Below are 23139 nucleotides of genomic sequence, written 5' to 3' on the forward strand. Positions count from 1 at the left end.
ACATAGCTTTTATTTTGGATGTATTCATTATTACATAATGTATCAGATACATGTAAGTGGCTTTGAATAAGAACCATTTATTTTATGATGTAATAGATGGACTGCACAGATTCATAAATATGATTTGCTTGCGCCATCTAGTGGACAAACCATTGATAAACATTTTTGAGGCTTTGATTCATGAGTACTTATGTACTGGCCACTTTTAATAAATATTCAGGGCTTGTATGGTTATAGGCTCCATATAGGAGTTAAAAAATCACAAAGAGGATACATAGTCCAGGATTAAAAATACAACATATTTGCAGTATAAGCATGGAGTATGCATTATTATCTGTAATGGTGTTTGTCAGTAGATGTCAGTAGAACCTGTCTGACTGGCAGTGAGTGTTATTTGGAGTGAATATAATAAATGTCTGATGCCCCCGACCACACACATAATCCTTATTGTAATGATTATTGTATGGAATTTTTTTTGAGAAGCATCTCGTGTACATCTGGACTGTGTGTTTTTTTTGTTTTTGATTGTTTTTATAACTTTACTTTTGTATTCAGCCTTGGCATAACAGACACTGATGCCTTACACTGATTAATACACTTTAATTAAGGTATGGTTGAAGGTCAGAAATGATAGTTTATTGGCTTTACGTCCAATTTTGTATTAGAGAATCTGCCTCATTTAACATTTTCCACTCCAAAATGAACATATTAATTTTGACCATTATATTGGGTTGTTTTTAGACATCCAAGGGCTGATTATTTAATTCAATCTATCTAACTATGAGTTTGACTAAATTAATTTGCTTATGCTTATAAATATACAAACCTTTGGTGGTTTAAAACTTCAGACTTCTATTAAATGGAATTAAATTAAATTCATCCTGCTATTTCAGTATTTTAAATAGTTTTGTCAAGACCGTGAAAGTTTACTGGACTACCGGCTTTTGCAGATGTTTTTATTAAAAGAATTGTGTTGAATCTCTTTTATCTGGATGCTTAGATCATTGTTAAATCAGTCAGACGCTTTGAGAACAACAGAAGGGAAAAGCAAAGCTAATGTTTGCTGTGTATCTGCAGATGCTCGTTGATGCTTCTGAGTGGAGAATGGAAGGTCTGGTATAACTGGTTTACGCGACGCATTAAAGGATCGCTTACAGCCGTTTCTTTGTAACGTGAGAGGAACAGAAGCTCTGCTCTAGTAGGAAGTACAATGTTCGATTTTCTCTCTGCAATTTTGACCCAGAGCACTGCAGTTTAGTGAACACACGCCCTGCGTTTGCCGGATCAACAGCGCTTCCCAATGAATCTTTAATGACCGCTTTAGAAGTCGTAATGGCTAGTCACTAATGTCCATTAATGATTTCTGAATGCAGCTGGCCCCGCCTTGATGGCCTCTCGACTGTTCCATTAGGATTTTTTTTTTTAGTATGGTTAAAACTTTGAAAACATCCTCCTGCTTGCATTGAATCACCACTGTCTTCCTGCTTTGGTCTTTTCACTATTTAACTGATAAATATGACATTTCCTCTTAGAAAATCAACTTCAGGTAAGGATTTTCTTTTTCAATTTTTTGTTCTTTGGTTTATTTAGAATATTTGTTTGTTTGGAATATTTAGAATTGTATATTAAGTATTGAAAATGATCTGCTGAAATCACTGTGTATTACTTTTATTGGGATTATTGGTTTCACGTTCTTATTTTCTGCTTCTTTTTTGTTGTTTTGTCTAACTTATCTCTGTCAGTTTGTGGTGCTGTCCGAGGTGCTGAAGTGCAGATAAAGATGCGGGTTCTCCTAATGTTTAATCAGCGTCTGATTTCTTTATTGCATTTTTGTTTTACTTGTTCACCCTCCGTTCTTTTCTGCCTTTTTTTTGTATGTCTTAGAAATGTATTGTATTATTAAGGTTATGTATCATTTTATTTATGAAGATTACAAGATTTAGTTTTAATTTTAAGATAATTTTCTCATAATATTTACCCTTATTAAATATTAAAATCATTTTTATGTGGAATGAATCACATTTGCCGACCTCAGGGAATCCACATTTATTTATTTAGCTGAACTAAACATGTCTGTTATTGACATGAGTAGGGCAGAACGTGTTTTCTAGCATTTTATTTTTAGAGTAACTTTGCATTACTGAATCGATATAATATTACCATTCGTAACATTTTTAAGCAGATCAAATGTTTGTGTTGCGTCCAAATGAGTAGTCGAGTCGTTATAGCGTCTTAAAATGCATTGATTATACAGTAGATGGCGCTGTTGATGAGCATATAATGTTTTTGTGACGCTCTGCTGTTGAATGAGCAGAGCAGGAGCCTGAAGGGTTGGTCGATAATAGTTAGGCTACTGAGGATGTTTAGTGGGAGGCTTCCTGTCATTCATTTAACGTGATTTTCTTTGATTTGGCTGTTTTTGAAAAGACTTTGAATCTACAGATAGTGCGACTGCAATAATGCAGTAATTGTCTTTTGATCTTATTCAACATATAAGTATGTTGTTTTCAAAATATTATCTTTCCAGTAATGCAGGTAAAAAAATAAATAAAATACTCCTAACATTCTATTTAACATTCTACACATCACAGGCTATCTTGGATTGAAGCAATGTTAAAACAACAACATTGGATTTATTATTTATATAAATATAAAAAATATGCAATGCAAATACTAATAAGCAAATTAATACATGTTATTATGAGTGGACCAGAAGACAACTGTGCTTTTGCCATGCATGCAGGAAACTTACTGCCATGGCAACCAACACTCCTCCAATCAGGACATCGCAACTCTGTTGTTTCCACGCGATCTTTTAAGGGAAAGGAAAAACACATGACTGGCACGTTATGTTAGACTATGTAACTGTCTCAAGATTTTATATAGCTTCAAGAGCTCCAGTATACTTGTAGCTGTCACATTTGTGTGTCACGTCTCCTCGGGAGAAGCGTCTTTCTGTTAGATGTCGATCCGTCGCGCTCTTTACCCAGCTAGCTGTTCACACTGCATAATACTCTCAGACATTCAGGCTAATCTAATTTTACGTGCTTTAATACAACATAATTTGTATTGTTGTTGTTGTTCCACATCACTCTCCGCCTACCGCCCCAAAACAGCTCTGTGGTAGGAACCGTTCATGAACTAGCGATGTTCGAATCTTTTTTTTTTCTCAGTGAATCAGTTGAAACGATCTTGAATCGGTCACAGCGATTTTCGAGTTAACCACTGACCATCTCTCTCGGACAGATGAACATATGAATTAAATGCATAACACAAATATATTAGTAATTTAATAGAATAACACCATTTTAATGTAGGATAATCTGTTTTTAATATTAATGGGATTACAGCATATTCTCTTTAAGACGTCAGATTCGAAATGAACCAAACATTGATATTAAGATAATCTGGAGTTAAGATTTGCCGAATTTTTTATTTATTTATTTATTTATTTATTTTATCTAGCAAAATAACTAATAAAACCGACTGGAAATATGTTTACATTTCACTAAAACTAAACGTCAATTTAATAAATTATTTCGTTTTAATAAACAACGTGTTATTATTTTAGTATTGGAAAGGAGCAGACGAAATTACAATAAACACCTATATTAATTAAACTTGGTCAAAATAACAAACGTATCTACGCAATGACGTAAAAGACTTGCTGACTCGTTTCAACCGGTTCTTTGAAATGAACTGCTCGAAAGAACCGATTAGAAATTGATTACCGCCATGATTCACCTGTCGTTGTATTTGCCTGCATCTACATTGCAAAAGGATTCCGAACATTAACCGAGAACAAACTCTCTAGCTCTCTCTCTCTCTCTCTCTCTCACACACACACACACAAACAAAGCGCGCGCACCCAAGAGTAGTGAATCGCGCTCGCTAACAGGTGTTTCTCTCACATGGCTCTGTTCTGTGTGCTGCTGTGACTGACTGCTTTGTGGGATGATGCGAAACGCGTGCTCGGTGTCTGGAGGAACATCTTCTCCGTTATTAGTCGAAATAGCCAGATAGTGACATTATCTGGAAACAGATGCGGTGAGGCTGCAGCCAACTGAATGTAGAACCGTTTAAGGACTTTGAAGAAAATGAGCGTTGAAGAGATGCGCGTACCGTCACCTACATAATTGCGTTTTGTGTTAAAACTGTGTTAGTTTACAACTGTTTTCCACCGATCTGTCATTCTCATTAACGAACAATGGCGTTGACTGGTGTATGAAGACTTGGATGTGAGCTGTCAAGTGAAAGATTTCCTTACAGAGATCGTGTCGTGGAGGAGGTGGGGAAACGGATTGTGTCCTCTGAAAGTTTTTGCTGTCGCACCGTCAAACTGGCCATGGCTGCGGCGATCGCCAGCTCCCTTATTCGGCAGAAGAGGCAGGCGAGGGAGCGTGAGAAATCAAACGCCTGCCGCTGCGTGAGCAGTCCGAACAAAACCAAAGGAACATGCGAGAAACCCAGTCGACTCAGTGTCTTCTCCAGAGTCAAGCTTTTCGGCTCCAAAAAGCGCAGGAGGAGACGACCAGGTCTGATGTGTTTTTAGGGTCCTGACTTAATATGTTATTGTATGTGTAACAGCATCTCCGTCATTTTCAGTGCATCTGCGTCCGTACTTTTAAAAATATAGGATTTTAAAATGTTGCATTTTGAATTTTAAAGTGCTTGCCATGTTTGTAGAGCAGGGCGCTGTTTTTAAAAGTCAGCCAGCATGTGCTTTCACACTTCATAGTGAGATCTCATTCCAACTCAGTTATACGACCTTACTGAACTTTTTAGGCGTTTTGACCAAATAATTTTTGAGGGGGAAAATACTGTATACAACTTTTGTTATTCTGCAGATTCTGTGTTGCAATGACGTTGATACTGATTCAGTGACAGTAGTCCCTTCCTTCAGAGACAGAGGGACAATAGAAAGCAAACTGAAAAGGTTATTATTTGACACATTTTGGACAACAGCTCAACATCTAGCACGCTAGATGAGTCTCTGGTGATTCAATCTCACCCAGTGGATCATATAGATATTCAGCAACAAAATCTGCTTTTATGATTATTTTTTCTGTCTTTCGAATGATTTTGATTGTTTTATTAACTACAGTTCCTTTACAGAAAGTGACAAAGTCGAATACTTAAGTAACAATTCATGATTGATATTATGATGATCTAAGTGTGGTTAGACTTTGTGAGGATGATCTGTAGTTTACAACTCCCTTCATAAGCAGCAAGAGAGATTATAGCCTATACTATGCTCAGAAATCGGTAGAAATATTTTTAATTGTGAAGTAGGTAGCCTACACTATTTATCTATGATAAGTAATTTGTGCACAATTGTTTACTTACAAGCTTGTCATAGTCCCAATTACCTTGCCTCCCTCCCCAGACAGCAGCTTACATAACCCTTATGTGACACCTAAGCAGAAGTGTGGAAGTTTGTGTGTGTAGAGTGGCAGTTGTTTGCAGCAGTGATTCAGTCTTCATTAAACAATCTCATACCCAACAGTCTTGTTTACAGATGCACATGGTCCAACACGCACATGAACCTAGCCATATTTTTGCATCCATGATTAGTAAGTTGAGGAGTGATACCTCCTGACATAAAATCTATGCTCATTCAGACACTTATTCAGCCAGTTGTAATGTGTCTATACTGTACCATACTGGAGCATCTGTATAGTAATGCATTTTGGTTTAATCTGAATTTATATCTAATATGCTTATTTTAAATGCTCTGATTCTCTTTGTATTCTGATGACTGAAATTAAGGGATGTTCTAAATTTTAAATTGTTTATATTATATATAAATAGTTTTTATTATAAGATGTAACCTAATATCCAATTTTTTTTTAATCGCCTATGATAAATGAAAGTTAATCTGTGTTAATAGCATGATCCACCAACTCTCTAAGCCTTATTAACTACAGATCTGCTGATGCAATCTGGTATTTTGCACAGGAGAGCTGGTGTCCTGTATAGTTGTGCTTCTTAGTTCCATTCATGCAGATCAGACCTATGTAAGGTGATATAGCTCTCTGCATCAGCATATTCACATTCACATTATCATGGACAGAAGACTGCAGTTTCCTTGCAAATTGCAGCTCTCACCAATTTTCTCTGTGGTGGCTCTGGTGATTATTCCCATGTGTAGAGTAGTAATTTATTTATTTTTTGTTCCTGTTCTTCTGTCACTGTGGTCTGATCTCTTTTTTGTAATGCAGGCTCAAATCTGAAGACCATGGAAAGCTCTTGCTAAGCCAGGAGCTTTAAAGCCCCTAATACTTTTACTTTGGCAATGCATGTTTAACCTTGTCTTTTTCTTGTTCTCTCTCTCTATCTTCTGTCTCTTTGCAGAGCCCCAGCTGAAGGGGATCGTAACGAAGCTGTACAGTCGACAGGGCTTTCATTTGCAGCTCCAAGCAGATGGAACCATCGACGGCACTAAAGAGGAGGACAGTGGTTTCAGTAAGTCAGCTGGCATCTTTTAGCATATGTTCTCTAATTTTCACCTGTCAAGACACATGTCGAGTTTCAAAGCTGGAAGGAAGTACTAGATTAATAGACTGACACAGTCGTCCCCAAAAATATTTGTATACATAGTTCAGACAGGACCACTTTGGCAAGTTACTTGAGTTTATTGAACACAATTTATCTTTGGTGGTATGGTTCCTTATGCGGGTTCTTGCTCCCAAATTAACTGAACATACAAGATCTTAAACATTAACCCCCCAGAACCATCAGCTTGGAAATATTTGGCATGTTAAGATGCGGCAGTGGGACGTCAATCCTGTAGCTTGGTTATGAGGATGAGTGTCTCTCAGCAGTGAGGTCCATGCCAAGCGGACTTGAAAGCCTTAGTGATCTGAAACAAAGAAGACGGCAACCAGAAGGTGCACGGTAATATGCTCATGCTTATAATGGGGAGGGAGGGAGGATTGCGAGCCATTTGAGCATACTCACCGAGCAGTAATGCCACATGTATATGTCCCGTGTCTAATAGGAGAATGGTTGTGATTGGAGCAATTGACAGCTGACCGCGTCAGCTGGTCACAGCACTATGCCTCCGTGGCCTGACTGAACTAACGCTGCGCTCGATCTGTGTGAATTTTTTTGTGTTGTATAACAAAATGTTGAGTAATGTTCAATTTTTAAGAAATAAAGAAATTATATTGCTTCATAAAACACATTTTTAGGCCTCAGATGATACCGCAATAAATATACGGTTTTGAATAAAGAATAAAAAAGTATTTGGATATTTTATGTTTGCCAAATGTTAGTGGAGCGTGTCCATAGTTACTCAACTAGGACAGTGCAGAAAACTGACTTCATACTGTCTTAAAAATCTCCTCAAGACCAGCTGGCAAAAAGAAATTGCAAAATTGCCTTCCAAATGTGAAGTTAGTTCTAGTCTTGCATCATTTGAAGATGCCATTTGGTTTGATATGTTGCATCTAATGCAGTGACATCCAGACATTTTTAAGTGCAACTTAAGTGTCCAAATGCTTTTTTGGGGACACTGTATATCTACTCGTGTTTCAGTGACAGCTGCTGTTGTTATTGTTTCCTGGGCAGCTGTACTGCTCCTTCAGACTGCATTTCTGTCTCATACTGACACTTACAAACAGCTTCAGCTTTGCGTTTCACTTTTTAATACTTTTTAAGTTCCTGTATTGGTCACAAGAGTCAAGAGGCTCAGTTCTGTATTATCCTGAAATGAAAAATGTAGCCGGAGCGGTCACTGTTTTTCAGAAAACAATTCTTCAGAGAGCACAGGCAATGTAGCTGGAAAGCCCAAGTACAAAATAAACATTTTTAAGCATGTCCATAGTGCCTGAAGTTAAAAAAAAAAAAAATGTTTTTGTCCTTTATGACCAAAGATTATTTTGTGTCATATGAACTCATCTTGCTATGCACCTGCAAGTGTGAATAATTTAGTCAGTAGGCAAGAGCAGCGTCACCCAGTCAGTGTTTGAGCTATGCTGCATCTATGAGCGAGGATGGAGCCGGATGGCTGGTTGGCAGGGCTCTAATTTAATAAGTGCTATATCTCACTGACGCTAAGTGTCTGTGGCATTCTGGGGCCTGTAAATTAGCTTGACTCTATTCAATTAGTCATCGGGTGAAGATGACGCTCATATCCAGCAAATGAGTTTTGGTGAACGGAGTCATTTTGAATTGTGATCACTCGAGTCTCCAAATCCTCTCATCCATCAAGCTCATCTAGATTAACATAAATTTGTGTCAAGTGCACATAAACAATGTTTAATGTGAAGAGCCGTGCTAATTGAAATAACACCCCCTGCTTGAATTTAAATAGTGGTTGTTTGACTCAAGCATTTGTGTTTTATTTACCCTTGAGTTGAATCTGCGGCACTGGTGTGGTTGGCCAGTCCTTCTCTAGCTGCATGCTTTTTCATTTCTTGTTTGTGTTCTTCTCCTGCGTGATTGACTGAGGTAAAATGAGTTATATTGGGGTGAGATTACATAATAGCTGACCTGCTTTTCCCACCACACTCCTTTATTTTGTGGAGAGAATGAAAAGCTGTTGCTGGAGAGGAGAAGTGGGAAAACAGGGAGCTTCTATCTCTCACGCTACAAAAATAGAATTGTTAGGAGCTTGGTGCCCTTGTCTCCATAGCGACGGCAGTGCAGTCCTCTTGGCTCTCCTCTTGGCGTGTGTGTGTGTGTGTGTGTGCTTGATAGGGATGAGGGTCTGCTCCAATGCTCTCTTTACTCTCTAGATGTATGTATCTTACCTTAACTGATGCTCATTGCGCTTCTTATTGTGAGCCGAGCATGTTCATTTTAATATATTATGTTGTTGTTTTGCTTAAATCCCATAAATATTACATTAGTGCCAGTTTTTCGTTGTTAACAGAATATCTCAGCCAAATGGTAATTATTTTTTGCACTGAAGTCATGCCATGGTGCTATAAATAAATTAGTAAATATATCTTCTTACTCTTGTGAACTTGAAGATTGTAGATTTGACAGGAACATTCAGTCAAAAAACATGAAAATAATCTATAAATTGTTTTGTTTATTTCTAACTATGTGAGAATGACAGCTAGAATAAGAAGGTCCCATTCCCATTTGATAACGAGCAAATGGATTTTATTAGATGAAATTGGGCAGATCAAGGGGCTTGAGAAGCAGACATTTAAAGATAAAGACCTTATTGAAAATCAGCCTTTCCATCTCTCAAGTCTGACTGAGATGTGCTCTTGGAGGAACAAGACAAAAGCTCATTCTGGGCAGTAAATGTCAGGTATGGCTGCTCTATTGGATTATGTCTATTTGGGCAGAGTTTTACAGCTTAATTCAATTCCTAATCAATGTGTCTTGGCAGGAGGCCTTTCTCTCCATCAACATTAACATCTTCTAACTCACCTTCCATCTGTAGAGTGGGCTGATGTGTTTTTCAGTCAGTCACAGTTTAATTCGAATCAGTCTGATTTATCTCCAGATATAATATATTGAAATATTAACATCTGAATGAAATGCTGAAATGCTTCTTTAAACAACAATAAAAGTTTACCCAGTTTTACGGTACAGAGGTTTATCCAGGCATCCAGACAAACTACCAGAATGAATACATATAAGTTCCTTTAGTAATAAGATTTAAAGGGAATGACAATTCTGCCATTATTCAATCACCCTCATGTCATTCCAAAACCATAAGACTTTTTTCATCATTAAGACACGAATAAAGGTATTTTTTAATTAAAACTAACAACTCAGCCATGAAAAAAAAAAAAAAAAAAACATCCAACAAGCACTTTTGAGCTTCCGTTTACCATATCTGATGAGTTCTATGTTTGTGCACTGACATTTATATATGAATAAAAGTATAAATCAAATCTGTTGATCATTTAAAGCTATTGTGTCTCTTCAGAAGACTTAATTAAACTGCTCAATGTATATAGATTACATTGCTTTCTAAACATTATGAAGCATCACATTTTTTTAACCATTTAGAAATAAATAAATAGATCACATAAAATTGTAATATTTTACATAATTACATAATATTTAAATTTGATGATCTGTGTGTTAAATTTTGACTTGAAATTTGGTCTGTTTGTCACAGAGCTGTCATATAATTTAAAAGAAAAAAAAAGTGCTATGAAACTTAATAAAAAAAAGAGTTACGTGGACACTTGTGTGACATTTTTAAAGCTAGTCCCCATTATTTGTAACCGCATGAAATTGCATAGAATTTCACAGAAGAGGCGAAATACATGTTTTTATGAAGTAAATGATGACAGAAATTTCATTTTTGGCCGAACTAATCCTTTATACAGTATGTTATGCTGAGTGAACAGGAAGTCTTCTCACCCATGTTTTCAGTGATTGGGACTGTAGGAGAGACTCTTTACTGAATTCTGATGGTTATTATATTGGCCTTTTTGTAGATATGATTATAGGGCCCTCTTGAATTTCCCAGAACTCTGTGCTCAGGTGCTCTATTTGGTGCGAGTAATTGAGTCTCATCTCCACAACCCCCAGCGGCCAAGCTCTGGTAATCCCTCTGAAATGAGGTCTGCTCGTTACCGCTCATGTGTGTATGCCACAAAAAAAGATGAAGATATGAAAAACATATCTTCCTATCATACAAATAGAATCAGTAGCCTATTGAAGCATGTGCATATGGCATCTAAATACTCTTCATATGAGTCAGTGGCCATAGACTACAGAGCAGGAAGAAGGCTGATCTCTACAGGTGGACCTGGCTGGTGTCAGAGGGGTTCAGAGGGGAGAGGAAGGGCCTTGATGTGGGATTAGAGGGGATGGAGAGCATTCCGGATATGGCCATCGATTGAGCACTGCAGGAAATAAGAAAAATTAATCAAGAGATCTCATGTTTATGATGAAAGGCCAAAGGGGGTTCTATTTATGTTCTCTCTGGAGGGCGAGGGAGCAGGAACATAGATTGAGTTAAAGGAATGGGGAACCCAAATTTTCTCACCCAAATTTTTTTAAATGACATGCGAATGTGTAAATACTGACACATTTTTATTTCAAAAGGAAAGTTCACACAAAAAATTAAAATTCTGTCATCGGTTATTCACCATTTCACTTCAAGCCCATAAGACTCCATATAAAACCCAAGCATGCTTGTTTGAGATTTCCATTTACCATATTTGATGTACGAGCATCCAAAATTAGGGTTGCAAAGGGATGGAAAAATTTCTGGAAACTTTCCAAAAATCCCTGGAAGATTCCAAAAAATCCTGGAAAGTTTCCAAAATTTCTAGAATGTTTCCGAAATTTACTGAAAATTTTCCACCTTTTTCAAACCCTATTCAAAATATGAAGTGATCATCCCTCTTCAGAACACTTGGACCACTTTGGCTCGATTCATATGGTTTTCTTTTACAATCTATTTATGAACTTTTTGAAGTGTCAACGTTTTGGTAGAATGGACTTTCAGTGGGTCTCTTTAAAAATATCTTCATTTTTGTTTTGAAAATGAATAAAAAATCGCATGGGTTTGATGATGAGTGATGACCTTTTTAATTTTTTGGTGAACTAACCCTTTAAAAATAAATTAATTACACAATATTTAAATGTTTAGTTGATCAGTCTGTTAATTGTTTTTTTTTTTTTTTGTTTGTTTGTTTTTTTTACCAAATTTTGGTTTGTTTGTCACAAAGCTGTCATACAGTATAACTTTAGAAGAAAAAAGCACATGAGTGTGAGTAAATGATGACAGAATTATCATATTTATACACCTAACCTTTTAGGAAATGAAGCAGGGATATTATGTTAGATGATGTGAGTGTATATTCCTGAAGCAAATAATATTGTACTTGTATCTTATATGATTGCCATATGAAGGTAGTATACAATTTCTTATCTAAGATCAGTCTGATTGTTCTCTGTTAACACATACGCACTCTCTGTCTTGAAAGAAAGCAGCTGTTTACTTTACAGCAACTTTGTTTCCTTCTTGTTTTTTTAATCAAGCTAGGTTACATAAGCGGTGAAATGGCTCACACATTTTTTCTCTCAAAAAGCTTGTGCTTTTTTCTTCTCAAGCTTATGTTCCTCAGATACTCTCAGTGTCAGGGGTGGCTGGCTGGCTTCTTCACTCTTCCCACTGGCAGAAAGAGGCTGTGTGGATTGGAAAGATTGTCAGCTTTATGGCTTACGTGGTGACAGGGGGGACAAAGGTGTGAGGAGAGTTGGCACAGCCAGTGGTCCCCGAAAGACAGAGCTCCGCACAGCTCACTAACTCTGCTCAACAGAGAGAGAATGTGTGAAAGAGACAGAGGGAAGAGTGTGAAACAGACAGAGAGAGAAAGAGAGTGTGTGTGAAAGGGAAAAAGAGGAACTATGTTAAAGCGGCAGCAGTTCAAAGAAAACGTAACACACAATTATCAGGGAAGGAGGTGAAAAGCTGCCGCATAAAGATAAGAATAAATCAGGTTAAAGTGAACTGAATTGAACTCTAATACACTAGGAAATAGATCAGGATTTAAAAATGCAGTAAAATGTGTTGAAACCATTACCCTACAAATGTCTTTACAATGTTATTTTAGTATTATTTATATACCACTATAATATTTATTATTTTGAATTAACTTTTATTTGTACATTTTTAGTTGTCATTTTAATTTGAGTTTTAGTAATGTTATTTGTATACCATTTTGTCATTTTTGTTGTTTTGTATTATTTTTTTTATGTTCATTTTTTGTTGGGGTTGTGTAATTAATTAAATTTTTGTTATTCTGTTTGATTTATGTATTCCACAATTATGTCATTCTGTCTTATTGTTTTTTTCTGTTTTTTTAAATTTTAGTTTTAGTATAACATTATAATACCATTCATATTTTTTATTTTTTAATAATTTAAAGAAGAAACCGATCTGATATATAGTTGACATTTGAGCACTAAAAGCACTAAAAGTTTTTCAGTCAGAGTGTTTTCAGCGTGTTTATTTTCATATAAAGACATGGCATGCAGTTGCATCAAACAATGGTATAAACATCATTCAGTGCTGTGATAATCGTAATTAATAATTGCAATTACTGTACAATTTCAAGGGAATAATCGACAATTTTTTCATATTGTAGCCCTAGTTGTCAATATTATTGGGTTATATATATATATATATATATATATATATATATATATATATATAGCTTTTTATTTCAGTTTTAGCTATTTTAGTACTACAACTTTTAATACGACAACTTTTATTTATTTTACTTCAGTTAGCTGCCAAGCAACATTTTTACATTGTCGTTTTAGGTTTTTAATCAAGGCCATCTGATAGAGGAAAAATAATACCCAACTACGTGTAGTTATGTAAAATTCGATGTTGGCTTGAAGCTTTTACAGTCCATACAGTCATTAGACAAATAAGAAAGACAGTCAGATAGATGCAAGCTTGTTGCTAGGGCGTTCTAGGCCTTTGCTAGGTGGTTGCTAATTAGTTATGGGCGAGGGTTTTTGTAAGTTTGTTTGTTGCTAAAACATTTCTAGGGCGTTTGTTCTTGAGTGTTAGTGATCTTTGGTGGATTCTGACGAGTCGCTGTGTTGATGAAGTGAATGCCAGCGCGGCTGACATGATGCTGATGAGAAACGTAAGCGTGCACATCTGCATTCTCAGACTCATGCTGCTTGCATTTTTTGCATTATGCCTGTCTCTGGGTGACACTTTATTAGTTTTAGGGAGCAATGCAAAAATTTGCCTTGTATGTGAACACTTCAAATAAACTAGTTATTGTGTGTTTTAGGAATGTAAAATGCTCCAGGTTTGCTTGATTTTCACTCTCCCTAATATGATTTATTTATTTTCCCATTATAAATAACTATACAACACACATGATAGTAATAACTTAATCAATTAGCTGTACTTAGGCATAAATGTTTGCAAATATAATTGTGACTTTTCTTTGTTTCCTTTACAGCCATGTTCAACCTCATCCCAGTGGGCTTGCGAGTGGTGGCCATCCAGGGAGTTCAGACCAAACTCTATCTGGCCATGAACAGCGAGGGCTACCTGTATACTTCGGTAAGTACCTGCAACACCCTTTGCAGATGTTTGTTTATGTGTACTATACCTCACTCCTTCAGCAGTTTTAAATCAAAGTGGTAGGTCACGCCAAGCCGCCGCTCCCAGACCAACACCTGAGCTGTAGTCGTTAACACTAGAGCACACACCACTCATCCCCTGCCAAACCATGATATCAGACACTCCCGATAAACAGACCTCCATGTGACCCAAGATCAAATGGTCACATAGCCTTTAAGAAATGTTCTTGCTCCCAAACCCCTTACTGGGCCGAAGAAACGGTCACTCCCAAGAGTACGGCACCGTTTTTCACAGATTTCTCCATATAAACAGATGAAGCCTCTACTGTGCGCTAGTCTCACAGCCTCTCTCCATATGGCGTGGTGTCAGAAAATGAGTTAAGTTACAGCTGTGACAAATATCTCAAGATGTTTTCGTAACCTCAGCTCCACACTCGTAGTTTAGATTATGCACAGCCCCGCACACTAAGTGGCATGATTACAGGGTTGATGGCTTAGAGATGTTTGTTTACTGGCTGTGGTTGGGCAGCACTTTGCCCCCCTCACCCCCTCATAGTCCTGACCTTCCTCCTGCCTGTACCAGACGAAATGTCGGTGCTTTGGCATTCGTCTTGGTTACTATGGTGATGCAGGCAAGGCAGTATGTGGGTTGTGCAAGTGTACACCAGTTCCAGTCATTTCGTTCAGCTTCAGCGAAAGGTAGATGAGACTCTCTGCTTTCATTAGCACATGTGAAATCATCCTTAATTAGCAAAATACATATGGAGGACTGTTTGTAATTGCTCTTAATGTTTAAATGTACATGGAAAACACTACAAATCATCAGTGTGCTCAGTTGTCAAGATGATTTGGTTGTTGACTGTTGCAGTAATAGTGAATAATTACCATTATTGAAACAGTTGTTGTTGCCCAGAAAATGTTTAAGTCCCTTGCTGAGAGGTTTTTCTCCGCCTTTCTCTGAAAGAGGACGGGTGAGTTTTCCCACTGCAATGAGTAACATTGAAATGAGTAACATGCCTTTCATTGCAAAGATGACTAATGTCGAAACACTGATACATTAAGAAACTTGTGAAAATATGCTGAACAGGCAGTCTGCATCCCAACACTGATTGACTGCATGAAGACATGAATAATGCAGTAACCTACCTGCCAACTTCTGCTGCAAGACAAATGTCAGAATTTCACTATGTGGTTGGCATTACTGGAGCTTGTGTTGTCTGACAGGAGAGTGGGCGCAAATTAATACACAGCCTCAACAACATCAACACGGCACACACTCTCTCACTCAACCTCAGTTGGACACTAAGCTATGGAGAAGGATCATTGAGGAAACTTAACAAAACAGGAAGCAGATGTTGCCTGAGAAAGCTGGCCTGGTCAGGATAGTGGTCAACTAATTGACTTCTAATGACCAACTAGATAATATTAGTAAAGCTGACTAATTTATCTGTATTTTACATAAACGCAGACAATACCATTCAAAAGTTTGTGGTTGGTAATGTTTTTTATGCTTTTGAAAGAAGTCTCTTGTGTTTACAGAGGATGCATTTTTTAAATAAAAAATACAGTAAAATAGTAATATTCTGAAATATTATTAGAGCTTAATTTAACTCTTTTCTATTTTGATATATTTTAAAATGCAATTTATTCATGTAAGCTGAATTTTCAGCATCATTACTCCAGTCTTCAGTGTCACATGATCATTCAGAAATCATTCTAATATGCTGATTTAAGAAACATTTGTAAATGTAAATAATATCTGTAAATGCAAATAATAATAATAATTTAAAAAAAGCATGTGAACCTCACTAATATAGACATGTAGATTGTTGGAAGATGAATTATTTGTATATAGGGGTGTAACGATATTCCAACCATGATACACCACCAATGATACGTATTGCAGTACCGCGTTAGAAGCGCAAAAGGTTGTGGGTTCGATTCCCAGGGAACACATGTTAGGTAAAAAATGTTAGCCTGAATGCACTGTAAGTCGCTTTGGATAAAAGCATCTGCTAAATGTAAATGTAAAATGTAAATGTTGAATAATTATACTGTAGGCTTATATAAATTGCGGGCATCGGGGAGCCGCTATTATGCCTGGCATTGAAACTGCTTTTGAGTGCACAATCGCTTTTTAGTTTAACTTTCACTTTCGAGATTCGTGATCGCACGTACTCTGTTTATACTATGGAGCAGCAGTACTTACCGCACATTTAACAAGATTTGATGTTTTGTCAGTGGTGCTCAGAATCTACAAATATTTACCACCATTCTCAGTAATCTCTCCTACTTACTCAGTTTATGTGGTAAGTGAAATTTTATGTACTGTAATGTAACAGGCAACCGTTAGCAAAGGTTATTTGTTTTCCATGCCTCTGAATACGGATTCATGCTTCGGGCAAACCCACCACCTGCTGAAAAATAACTGCATTTACTATGTACAGATAAGTGCAACGGAAGTGTTTATTTTTCTTTAATTCTAACATTATAACATGAATTGCAGTGAAACTGTTATACAGTTGAATTTATTTATACCATAGTCTCATAATTTAGGTGTAAATTCTGCAGATTACATCATTGTCCAGTATTGTACTGTCAGCAATTTCTCAAAACATTTTCATAACTGTAACATACATATTTACATACATAATTATTCAGGTACATGTGTAATAACTGCCTTAAAATGCCCAGTGAGGTAGAAAACATCTGCTGCAAGGGAATTCAAAAGGCACGGGGCTGAAAAAAACACTACTTCGACATGACGAAAACTTGACGCTACAGCAGCACTTCTTCTTCATCGTTGTCTTGTCTGATGCACTCAACCAAGCATTCTAACCATGACCTTGCCTCTCCACACCACCCAACCTTTCAAATTTCAGTAGGCGGAAATTATTTTAATGATATTCTAATGGGCCACTTTATGACATCACAAAAACCCAGAAAAACCGCTGTAGTTCAAACGAGCCGTTCGCTGTAGTTTTTGAAAAGGGATTTTTTAAAAACAAAATATCTATATCTAACTAATATATTTTTGTAACTTTGCAAATCTTTTTAATGCCCAAACATACACACTGACTAAAATGCAAAAAGTGAAAAAGCACAATAGGACCCCTTTAAATTTATCCAGTGAAGAATACACTGTTATTTTACATTTGTTTATTTTTTAATTTCTAAGCCTGAAAATTACTGTTAAAAACACTGTTTATTTTATTTATCTTTGTTATATTATATTTATTTGTGCTGTTGCATTTAGATTGATTGTTTGTTATTATTTTCTTTATTTTTATTTGACCATAGTCCTTTTTTCCATGAACATAGCACATACCGAACTGTGACCCCTAAAACCGTGAACCAAACTTAACCCTGAGCAATCTGAAACGTTACACCCCTACTTGTATAATATTTTTTTTGGATATGTCACGTTAAAAATAATCAAAATTTTAGCCTAAATTTTGTCCGACTGCATCTCTCTAGCTGTTTTTAAATGTGTGTTATGTAAACACCCCCTTAAGAAACACATTAGGTGAATCTCAAACCACCTAATTATGCAGAATTGTCTTGAAAGCGATTCATTGACTAGTCATTCAAGCAACTAACTAGTTAATTTTGAAAATCTGTATTTTTGCACATACCTAGTCCAGGAGCAATGTTTTTCTAGCAGCTCGCTCAACCAAGCTGCAAACCTGTTGCCACCTAATCTGTCCTGTGTAATGCTGTTTTCAGGACGCTTTGGGCTGAACTCTCTCACAGCAGGCGGGAGAAAGACAAACAAGGCAGCAGACAAGAGACTCTCACATGAAGTCTGACAAAAGCATGTAATCTGATTATAACGTTAGGTGTTATACAGCCATAACATATCCAGCAGGAGTCTTTGGGGACGATAGGGAAGCAGCGGGATCTAAACACACACAGCTACTGCACATCCCGACCAAAAGCACACTATAACTCACGGCAGATCTCTGTTCCCGCTCAGTGACTTTAATGATGTGTGCCTCAGCGTCTGTAATGAAAACATATGTGCCAGAGTGCTCATTAAATTAAAGCTCTGTTCTTAACAACGGTAACGTTGTGTCACCGTGTGGCATCCTGGTTGACAACAGAAGGACGGTGTCTATATTTAACGTTTCTTTGAGTGACAGCACAGCAAGGTTCTGTGGGTGTAAATATTTTATTCCGACTGTAGCTGTTAGTCTGGAGAGTGTTAATACACATAGTTCTTTGAACATTCATCTCCATTTGCTCCCTGTATTATTTCCATTTTAAAAAGCTTTTCCTTCCGTTGCATTCCATTGTAATTGTCCAATATCAGATATACAATTTTGTGAAATGTTCATGAATATAGACATGAAAGGTGATTTTTGGGTGAATGAAAGTAGAATGTGCTGATGTTATTGAGTATACTGTAACTCTTTGAAGTAATCCAGCGGTACACAGTGGTGGAGAGCTTTCAGCTTGTATAAGTGGATGGTGATTATGGGTGAAGGATACTTAGTGTGTGGCATTACAGTTTTCTAAACAGTATTATAAAGTCTTTTAATGATTTAGTATGCTGTAATTCTGAAGTCTCTCTGTGTTCTTGTAAATTGTGTGTGTGTGTGTGTGTGTGTGTGTGTGTGTGTGTTTCTGGGGTTTCTGATCCCCTCACATTGGCTCTTTGCGTCTGCTGCTATGGTGCTGCTATGGAGCTACACAGCCAGCCAATCACACACCAGTGATGCTGGGATGTCCCCAATCAATGGAGAGTAGGTAGTGAGTGACGTATGAGAGTTTTGAATCAGCTCTTGTGCTGCTTTGAGAGCTTACACCTGTTTCTGTTTGTAGTTTTCTATAAAGTGTTTAATTTCTGCTCCTCTGTGTTTTTCAGTATTTTGCCTAGTTATATTTACCATTTAAATGTTTGTTTATTTAGCAAGGATGCATTAAACTGATCAAAAGTGACACCAAAGAAATTTAAGATGCTGCAGAAGATTTCTATTTTAAATACATGCTGTTCTTTGAACTTTCTATTGATAAAAAATTCCTGAAAAAAAAAAATGCATCACAGTTTCCACAAAAATATTAAGCAGCACAATTGTTTTCAACATGGTATTACTTAAGCACTAAATTAGCATATTAGAATGATTTTTTATAAATATATAAAATAAATATATAAAAATAAATACAGCCTTGGTGAGCATAAGAGAATTCTTTAAAAAATATATATATAAATAAATAGCTACCCCAAACTTTTGAAATACATTAACATGCATTTCAGGATTTTTTTTTTTTTATTTTTTTTTTTAGATATTAGGGGAAATTTAATAAATATTTTACTATTATTTTGCTCTGGAATTTGTTTCACCTATTTACAGTTAAGTGGAATAAAAAAATTTAATGCAAGAAGTAAACAAAAAAATTAAGATAAGTATTTTCCAATATCATTTCACAAATAAAATTATTTTAATTTATACAAAGCAATAAATGTTCAAGACAGCATTTTTGACTGATAATGCAAATTAACCATTTAATCATGGTTTGGTTTTCAAATTGTTCATTAAAACTGAAAATTTGCTCTGATTTATGAAAAGGAATTGAACTCTATTGTTCAGTGGTGTCTCGGTGCCCTAATTATAAATAAACCAGTGTCAAATGAAATGTACTGAATGTTGTGCAGCTATTGTGGTCTATAACAAGCCAAATCAATCATAAGATGTCATAAAGCATTATCCTACAATTCAGCGTTTTTACTATAACGCAGTCAATCAGCAGCACAGAATTAAGTCAGAATGACTCACCAGTGCAATTCACTTTAAAGAAAAGTTGCACAATAACCTTTTTTTTGTAAGAACATATCAGTGATTTTCCTCTTTTGAAATCTGGCAGTCCATGAGCATAGCAAGGGTGTTTAACCTCTGCTGACCCACTGCATGTTGTTGCAAAGTTTTCTGTTCAAAGGTTCTCTCATATGTAGCACTCTTACCAGATTTACATGCACAAACATATTACAATATGAATCTTGATTTATATTCAGTCAGTGACCACCCAGAAAACCATAGAAACTGCATAGCAACATTTTTTTTAAAAGTCTTTTTGCAGTCTGTGTGTTTGTGATCAGAAGAATATATAGAAAGAGAATGCATGCACGAGTGAGTCTGTATGTCTGAGTGCAAATGTATTCATCCACCAGTGTGACAGTGAGTGGGAGAGAGGAAATCAATTAAACATGTGTTTTGTTCTCTGCACACTTTCTCTTTACATTAAAGAAACCGAACCCCATGATTCAATGCTAAGTTGTGTTTAATGGTTATACCTGCTGTTTGATCAGTGAACACATCAAATATTAAAACAACCATGCAAATATAAATGGTTTAATCACAACATATTACAAATGAACAGTTGATCAGATGACAGTCAGTGCACGCTGGCGAAGTGTGGGCTCTACTGTGAGCCGCTCTGCAGGCACATTTGAAGTCGAAAATCAGTTTAGTGTTTAGCAGGCAGAGACAGGCACATTAATATTAGAAGCCCACCGACTACAGAGAGAGCACAGACACAGTAGGCTTCTGTAGTGGCCATAAGCGACACTCTGCAAGGGAACAATTCAGACCTTATAGAACACTTTCTACAAAAACAGTACACGTCCCATGCCTTTTTTAAAGCAGTTAAGGCACAAATCCTGTATCTTTTGTTTTGAGAGCTATTAAATATGTTTGATCAAACTGTTTTATGACTATTATTATTTACTAAAGAATTAAAAAGGATTAGTTTTTGTGCTAGTCTGATGTCTGATGAGATCATCTAGTGAGCGTCCTGTCTCATCGATCTACCTCATGTGTCCATGGATCCATCTTTTCCATTGACGTCATTTGTAGGCTTCTTAGACTATTTAGAATATCTTTTGGGAATGGCTTTTTTAGTTACTGTTTTGGAAAACTCCCTTTCAGTCTGGTGCCATTCTGGTATATAACACCCACAGTCCAATCAAATGGTGATTAAAGGGATAGTTCACTCAAAAATGAAAATTGTCATTAATTACTCACCCTCAGACTTTCATTCATCCTCAGAACACAATTAAAGATATTTTAAATGAAATCCGAGAGGTTTCTGTCCCTCCATTGACAGCCTAAGTAACTTTCACTTCGATGGCCCAGAAAAGTGGTGAAAACATCATGGAAGTAGTCATGGACCGGAGAAAAAGAAGCAGCTCTTGTGAACATGCTTTGGAGATTGAAGCGGAAGGGAAGAAAATTAAAGTTGAACCACTGGAGCATAGGCGCTCAGCTCACCAGCAGACAGCATTATCTCATAAAGCTTGCCAAATGAGATTTCCATCACCATTTTTGACTGATAATGCAAATGAACTATTTAATCATGGTTTGGTTTTGAATTTGTTCATTAAAACTGAAAATTTGCTCTGATTCATGAAAAGGAATTGAACTCTATTGTCCAGTGGTGTCTCTGTGCCCAAATTAAAAATAAACCAGCATCAAATGAAATGTACTGAATGTCGTGCTCGGCAGTGTTTTGCACACCGACACTCTTCAGTTATTGAGTTTGAGATATCTGATCTATATTATTGCATGTGATGTGTTGAAATGTTAGCCTTATAAAAATACACCATTAAATTTTTTACATTAATCTCTGTATGAACAAATAATGACTTAAACATAATATTCTCACTTAACAATTAGTTCAAATAAAACAAATAATTATATTGCTCCACACTGTCAAAAGAGACACAAATTACTATAAGAAATATTATGCACACACACTAAGCTATAACTTGGTTCAAATGAATGGATAATTAATTCAGTATCCTGTTTCACTTTGAAATACGTCACATTAGAGACGGAAAATAGGTTCTGAACAGCAGTTCACATTGACTTGACGAAGCTGAAAAAGGAAAACTGTAGTCCTGTGGTATTCTGCTCTGTAAAGTTAGTGCCATCAGCAGTGCAACTCACTCGTTTGAGACATCTTGAGCTTCAGTGATAATTCAATTATTCAGATGGGTGGTTGAGGCAGAGGGAAGGATGAGGTACAGGTGGAGAGACCTGGTTACCAGGCATCCAAACTGCACCGAGCAGGAAGGAACAGCCTCTGACTGGAATAGATTCTGTCAGCCTCCCCATTTACTTATTTTCCATAAATGGGATTGGAGTTGGAAGAGGGAGAGTGGGTAAAGTAATTAGACAGATTGAGAGAGGGAATGGGGGGAGGTTTACTGTACAGAAGCTGAAAAAGAAAGAATCTTAGAGAAAAATGGATAAGATGGTGGGAGGGGCAAAAATAAATAAGGTTAGTGGTTGAAAAAGATATTGAAAGACAGAAAGGAAGATCTGATGGAGGATGGGTTCAGAGAGAAACGCAATAAGGGAAAATAGGAGGGAAAAGAAAATATCGGGTGGAGGGAGAGAGCTGAGTGAATGGCAGAAGAGCACTTAGACACATATGAAGACCAAGTAGAAACCCTATCCGTTTCTAGCACACACACAAACATCTCCTCCTGCTTTTCCATCTGGGAGGGGAAAGCCCTTCGGGAGAAGAGAGGACGGGGCAATGCAGGATTTCCCCTGTCAGAGGAAAAGATATTAGATACGAATCAGTGAGCTGGCAACAGCATGACTGCAGCTCCTGATATAATTACACTTGGAGATAGAATCAGCTCGAACACAAAGCACTACAACACCTTAATATCTGCTCTCTTTTACTCTGCTGTTAGGATGGTAAATTAGTCATGTGGTTAAGTGGTTACCGAGGAACAGCCGGAGCCCAAGTCAAGTCACCTGCCAAAATTAACACTTGTCATCATCTAATGCAAATAAAAAAAAATGTCTTTGAAAAGTGAATATCTGATACTTGAGTTAATGGTTTGTTTTTCGGTTTATTGTGTAAGTACAACATAACACATGGTTTAAATGGAATTTAAATGAAATTTGTAATTCACAGAAATTAATTTATTACCAAAACACTGAAACCAAAGTTTTCATTTAGCCCAAAAAAATCAAACTGAAAATAAAGTTTTGGTAATTATATTTGGGTAGTTGAACTTGATATGCAGGGTATTCACAGTTGATAAACTAGTCGTAGTAAAGCCTCTCGATATTTCAGGCA

The 23139-nt window shown here is 36.6% G+C and overlaps 1 protein-coding gene across 8 annotated transcripts in view; it reads left to right on the top strand.

Moving 5' to 3' along the window:
* LOC109053053 (fibroblast growth factor 13) overlaps positions 1 to 23139 on the top strand; it is a 108393-nt gene that overhangs the window by 73932 nt on the left and 11322 nt on the right. For 6 of the 8 annotated variants that reach the window (XM_019070481.2, XM_019070482.2, XM_019070479.2 and 3 more), the window contains 2 exons: positions 6355 to 6465; positions 13920 to 14023. In XM_019070481.2, coding sequence (XP_018926026.1) covers positions 6355 to 6465; positions 13920 to 14023 — 215 coding nt within the window. Of the gene's footprint in view, positions 1 to 1150; positions 1547 to 3831; positions 4536 to 6354; positions 6466 to 13919; positions 14024 to 23139 lie in introns of those variants that run through there. The other 2 variants (XM_042770259.1, XM_042770258.1) reach the window with 2 other exon arrangements.

This window comes from Cyprinus carpio, chromosome A14 (genome assembly GCF_018340385.1).
Source record: "Cyprinus carpio isolate SPL01 chromosome A14, ASM1834038v1, whole genome shotgun sequence".
NCBI lineage: Eukaryota > Metazoa > Chordata > Actinopteri > Cypriniformes > Cyprinidae > Cyprinus > Cyprinus carpio.